The 6,616-nt window shown below is 31.1% G+C and overlaps 1 protein-coding gene across 1 annotated transcript in view; it reads left to right on the plus strand.

Moving 5' to 3' along the window:
- Window positions 1-1,491, plus strand: part of LOC131054657 (tropinone reductase homolog At5g06060) — a 78,079-nt gene extending 76,588 nt beyond the window's left edge. Inside the window, exons 4-5 of the mRNA XM_057989207.2 lie at window positions 39-145; window positions 932-1,491. Coding sequence (XP_057845190.1) covers window positions 39-145; window positions 932-1,114 — 290 coding nt within the window. The 3' untranslated portion in view covers window positions 1,115-1,491. The remainder of the gene's footprint in view (window positions 1-38; window positions 146-931) is intronic.
- The last annotated feature ends 5,125 nt before the right edge of the window (window positions 1,492-6,616 follow it).

Raw genomic sequence — 6,616 nt, forward strand, 5'->3', positions numbered from 1 at the left:
GGATAGTTTCATTTACTCTGGTGTTGATTAAACTACAGGAGCGATTAATCAAATTACAAAAAATCTTGCATGTGAATGGGCAACTGACAAGATACGTGTTAATTCTGTGTCACCATGGTATACCAAGACTCCGCTTGTTGAAAAGGTTTCTATCCACACCGCTCTCCCTCTCCCTCTCTCAATGACACAAAGTACATATTGCACTGCTTTGATGAAATATGTTTACTGTGGAATCTTATCTATTTCTGTCAAAAGATCTTGTACAAGTGTTTGTGAAGTTCTAATTTTGCATGATGCATAGGGTATGTTGTACTAAATAGTACAGATGATACTAGAAACATAATTGGTAATAATTTACAGCTTTCTGTCTGATTAGCTGGTCCTTGCCTGATGCAAAAAAAATGTTATATTCGTTTTATATCCTCCGTTAATTTTGGATGGTGGTGATATCTTAGTCTGTAACCCATCCTTGATTAATTTTATCTCAAGTTTGCTGGAGTAGAACACTTACATACAGGCTAAAACTTTTCAAACATTATATTTCAGGTTAATATTATCAGTGAAAATGCTAGTGATTGTGGAATTTGTTTCTTTGGAGCTTTTGCCAAATAAGATGTCGAGAGTGAATTTTTTGCTTATCTCCCTTATTTGTCTTGATTCACTGTTTGTTCTTTCTTTTTTGTGTAATTTTTATATGCCGATCCAGAGTCATCCTTGTAAATAATTACGACTTTCAGTGAAAAATACAGTTATAATTACGAATTTGAATGTTCATTAGATGGTATTTGGCATTCCTTGTATTTCCAATGAAGCACAATTTCGTTGCAAGATCTTTTGTTATATTTTGAAGATGGTCATATTATTGTCCAATCCCAAATAGATTTTCTGCAATGGATTTTTCTCCCACTTGAAAATTTTAATTTTTGTGCAGCTATTAGAAGATGAAGAACTGGTGGGAAACATCCTCAAATACACTCCCTTGAATCGTATAGCCGAGCCTCAAGAAGTTTCCCCTCTCGTAGCTTTTCTTTGCCTACCTGCTGCTTCATATATTACCGGTCAGGTTATTTCTGTTGATGGGGGGATGACTGCAAATGGCTTCTATCCAAAATGAGATAGGTGAATCTGTTCCTGCAGTGATTGTCTTGCTTTGAGCTTCTTACTGCAATTCATGTTATTTATAACTAAATATATGACAAATTGCCTTGCATTTTAATCGTCATACGCATTTGAAGTAGGGGTTGGACTTTTTACACTGCTGAAGAAAATTGTCATTTGTACCCAATTTTAAACTATTATTGATGTGTCTGGAAAGTTATCTTTACATGAACAAGGTGGTGTTGGATGAATTTTCTTTTGGAATCATATCTTAAATGAATGATGTGGGACATGAGAAGGATTCGGAATGTATAAGCAATTCTAATTTTTCTCTTCACTACAAACTGCTTGGTCTCATTATAACTTTAAAACTGGGCATTATTATTAGTTTCATGGTGTTGAGTTGTTCTATTCATGATGCCCCAATTCTTGATAAATCTTCATTACAACACGTATCATAATTGCTCATCGTAGTCTTGATTTTCTAGATTAGTTACAAATCCTACCGACAAAGCCAATACTAGATATTAGTATATATGAAGCGAAGTACAAATTGAATTTCAACTTCAATAAAAATGTGGATTCTCTAAGGAAAATTCACTGATAAACACAGCATATACTTTTTAAAGAAGCTATACACAAGGACTAGTTTTAAAGAGTTTAGTGATATTTTGAAAGCGTTGAATGTGTTCCACAACTAACTATATCACTTTATAATTCAAGCAAGTTCTATATGATGTTTTATTAGTATTTGTTGTAGGTAATTCTATTGCATTCACTGAAGTCTAATTAATCGATTTTTTTCACCAATAAAAATGATGATTATTTTTGTTTTCAAAATAAATTTGATTTTTATAAAGTTGAGATCTATATTTTTAAACTAAAAATGATTTATCTATAATAATGATTGATTTTTCTTTTTGTGTTATAAGAGCAAATTTATAGGAATGATAGATTTTATAGATTTTTTTAGATTTATTTTTAATAAAAAATAAATGTTTGTTTTAAATTTTTTTTTTCATTTTTTATTAATCTTGCAAATAAAGTGATTTTTCTTTATTTGCATCATGAATAGATAATCATTTGGCGGTTGAGGCCTTGTCCCCCGTCCCCTAGTCTTGTATATACGTTTGGTCTAACTTTTTTTTTGGACTCTCGATTTCTAATATAATTTTTTTTTCTTTATAAATACATATAAATTTTAATAATTTTTTTGAAAATATAGGTAATAAATCAATTAACTATTGCATAGAGATTTGATTCACACCGTAAATAAAATAAAATAAAATTTTAAATAAATAATTAAACTATTTCATGTTACATAACAAATATTTCTATTAAAAAAATAAACTAAATATGTATACTTTATCATTATAATTTTGTATTATTTTTTTCGAAATTATTTTATTTTTAATTATTTTTTGAAAATCACTTTTATTTTTAATCATTTTAATATATACAATGTAATTTTATAACATTTAATCATAAATTTAAATGTTATTTATCTAGTTATTAAAAACACATTTTCACTTTATCGTTTATATTATATAATTTTATAATTATTAATAATTATTTATTAAGATAATCATAATTAATATTACATAAATATAATAAAAATAATATATAATCTTAAACTAATAATTAATAAGTAAGTTTAAGAAATTATTATTAAAAAATTATATAGATTTTTTAATTAAATTAAGATTATATTTTTAAGAAAAATTTATATTTTTACTATAATGTTTATATTATATTATAATTATTAATATTATTTTATTGAAGCTAGAGTTATTAATATTACAAAAATATAACTAAAATAATATAATTTTGAAATAACAATAATTCAAAATTATAATAATTAAGAATTACAACAATTATTTTTATTACAATACTATGAAGGCAAGTATTACGTGGCACTTGTTTGGTTTATGTACTTGGTAAATGTAATGGTGCCATTGTCTTTGAATTGCACTCTAATTTACAATTTTAATATAGGTAAACTTATATAGGTGTGTTAGTGATAATTTTAGTTATGTTGTTAATCTTGAGATGGAGAATGCTTTTAAGAGAATTTCTGAGTAAGAATTTATGAATGGGTTGATTGTTACATCTGATTTTTAACTTAAGAGTTCGTCAACTTCACAATTTGCCAAACTATGTTAATGAGAGGGTGGTGATGATAGAATTTGAGTGATAACTTGTTGAGATGCTTGAGCTTCTCACTAGCAAGTTTAAGTTGAGAGTTCATTTTATGAGTAAAATTAGCTTGAACTTATATAAGAATATGATTGTGATGATATTTGGCATGAAAAACATGGCTATGTGCTTTTGGGAAAATGGCAATGATGAATGTAAGGTGAGGACAAGAGTCTCAAAAAGTAATATGTTAAAATATATTCATATGTATGAAGCTTTGTAGGCAACCTTCCATGCCATTAAGGGACATGATCCCCTTGAATCACAAAATTTTATAAGTTACCAACATCTTTATCCACTTTGGGGATTTTGATACATTATTCTTGATCAAATAATACATATTTATGAGATTAAAAGAGCTACAGAATATGTGAGAAGGGATGAAATAATAAACACGTTTATAACATGTGTCATTTTTACCCATCTTACTATGCAACTTTGAGCTCCAACAAACTATGGGTTGAATTGACACTATCAAGACTTTCTTAGTCTAGTGGTATATGAAGTGAAGGTGATGGTAACTAAGATGTTAGCAAGAAAATGAAAAGGATAATAGGCAACACTTTGATCACTCAAGGTTTTTTTCTTAAATATTGGGGGATGATGACAATAAAGTTACACATCTCTATGTTTTTTCAACAAATTTAGTTGCAAGCAACTCCATGGCAGATGATATGCTTCAAGATGTAATAGGTTCTCATTTAGCATCTTAAATGTGATTACAACACTTGTTTAATACAAGAAGGAATGCACTTTTTTAATAGAGTTTGATTCAAATGAGGCTTGATGGGGTCAAATACCTTGAGAAAAAGACACGCCAAGTTTTATGGTAACTCAAGGCCCAACCCCTTATTCAGATGAACAAAGTTCTAAAGAAAACATGCAAAATCTATGGGGTTGAAGAAATTGAGAATTACAATTACCCTCACTTAGGTATTAGTGTTAAGATTAGAATTATGGAGTGAAAGTTATTAATAAAAACTAGAAATACATGATCAGAGCTAGTCCCATAAAAATGGATGGCTTTGCTTCTTTCATCTAAAAGATTCTCAAGAAGGGGGGTCTGCATTCTAATTTGTAGCTAATCAAATAAATTTATTAGTTTCAACTCCCTTGACAAAAATCTAGAGGGCATGCAATTATAAGATTTGAAATTTAACAATTTGGAATTGAGTTGTAATTGACTTAGATATTTGTTGCATGATTTAACACAAAGATTTATTATTCTGTGTTGTCCAAAGTGTTTTTTATGCCATGCAACTATGAGCATGTTTATAAACATACCTATAATGCCTATTGTATGCATAGAAATGAAATACCATTAAAATAAAATCAATCAAATACTCAAACCAAGCACATGCAAACCTTAAATTAAGCATATGTGACAAAATTAAGATATGATCCTAAATACTTGATGACAATTACAAGAAATGAGATTAGTTTATAAACGTGCAATAGAGATAAATCACTAGAATTCAATTTGGAGTCACAAATGTGATCCATGATTTTGGGGATTGTTGAGGAGATGTAGCAAGTATGAGAGAGTAGAGAATTATTTAATTTTTTAATAAAAATAAAAAATATTTATCAAATTATGAAATGAAATGAAGGAGGCAAAGGATATTGTGAAATTAATTTCAGTCTCTTTTCAAGCATCCCCCCTTTCGCCACGAAGGTGAATAAGATCCCACTTGGAGGAAATGCACTTGGAGGGAGAGCAAAACATGTCAATTAGAAGGACACATGGCAACATCGTTTATAGATGGAGAAGCATTGGAAGGCAGGTCATGGCATACAAAATAGGACAAGAAAATGGTCTGGATTTAGAAAGGAACAAGAGGGCTTTAGGTTTGGGAGGCTTTGAGAACAAAAGGTTGACCCCAATCAGGAGGCAAATTAAGGAGAGATGATCTTTGCTCAAAGTAAGGCATTTGTGATCTCATCAAAGATCTTAGATCTAACGTGGGCTCACCTCAACATTTGTGCCTTCTTTGCAGAATGGTGTGGTATGAGTTGCCCTTCTGATCGGAATGTGGAATGGTTGATTGGTAGTTTCAATGGCTTAAGTATTAGATCCATTTCTAAGGGGTTTTTTTGGGACATCATTGTTTTTCAAAGGTTTTAGTTTTTGTTATCTTGATTGGGAGCCAAATTTCCATCTGTCTAAACATGTCATAAGGAAACTCCCTCGATGGGTTAAGTTGAAGGATTTGCCTTTTGAATGCTGGGGTATGGATGCCCTAGGTAAAATTAGGAAGGAGCTGGGTTCGTTCATAGAGGTGGAGGAGGATTTCTTCTTTGGAAGAGCACACTTAGAAGCAAAAAACTATGCGGATCTAGATATGAACTTGAAAACCCTAGATAATTTGGAGATTATTATAAAAAAGGGCAGGTGGATCCAAAAGGTAGAATTTGACTAAAGCCCTCTAGGAGGTTGATTCATTTTAGGGAAAGGTTTTCAAACTAGTTGCCCAGCACAAGAGATAAGAAGCCCCAATATCTTCAAAATGCCTCATTAGGCCATCATCCTTGTTTCAAAGCCCTTCGAAAGCCTAGATAAAAGAATAGAAAGCATACAGGCTTTGGGCAAGAAGGGGAACTCTAAGGGCAAACTCCTATGGCAGATCTAGATTTTGGGGAAATCTCAAAAAAGAGGAAATTATCCCTATGCAAAGCACTAAAAAATGAAGGAATTAAAAGCCTTTTTAGGGCACAATTCATCTTGGAAATTTATCCTAATCGAAGGCACCCTATAGAGGCAAGCAGGACAGAGCGATAGGAAAATGAGTTTATTCAACTCTTGGAGGATACATCAGCTCTACAAAGGGACACAAATCTATAGTTGATGGAGCTCACCCTCAATAGGAATCCCTTAACAACAGTTGATGATAGGCTCGAGCAAAGGAAGGTCTAGCTCTAGATGAAGAAGGGGGAACTAAGGAGAAGGGGAGATAGTGGAAGAAGAAAACCCTAATAATTCAAAGGATGAAGGAACAAAAGGAGTGAATTCCATGGATGATGAAAAGGAAAGAATTCTCAGAATTGGAAACAATTTGTGAGTTTCTTGGTATCTCAAGAGAATGAACAAAGAATATAAAGACAAATCAGGCTGCTTACCCAAAGATGGAGTTGAGAAAACAAGAATGCTTGTAGGAGCTAATGAAAGAAGGGAAACTTGATGGACTAAAGCATGATTTACTATTCGCAGGGGAAGGCCAAATAAGAATTGGTTCGAATAAATACAATGAATAAGAGAAACTTAGGAATTTTTACATGTTCCTTCCACAAAAACAAAATTAGATTGTGGAAAGATCACGAGCAA

This window comes from Cryptomeria japonica, chromosome 8 (assembly GCF_030272615.1).
Source record: "Cryptomeria japonica chromosome 8, Sugi_1.0, whole genome shotgun sequence".
NCBI lineage: Eukaryota > Viridiplantae > Streptophyta > Pinopsida > Cupressales > Cupressaceae > Cryptomeria > Cryptomeria japonica.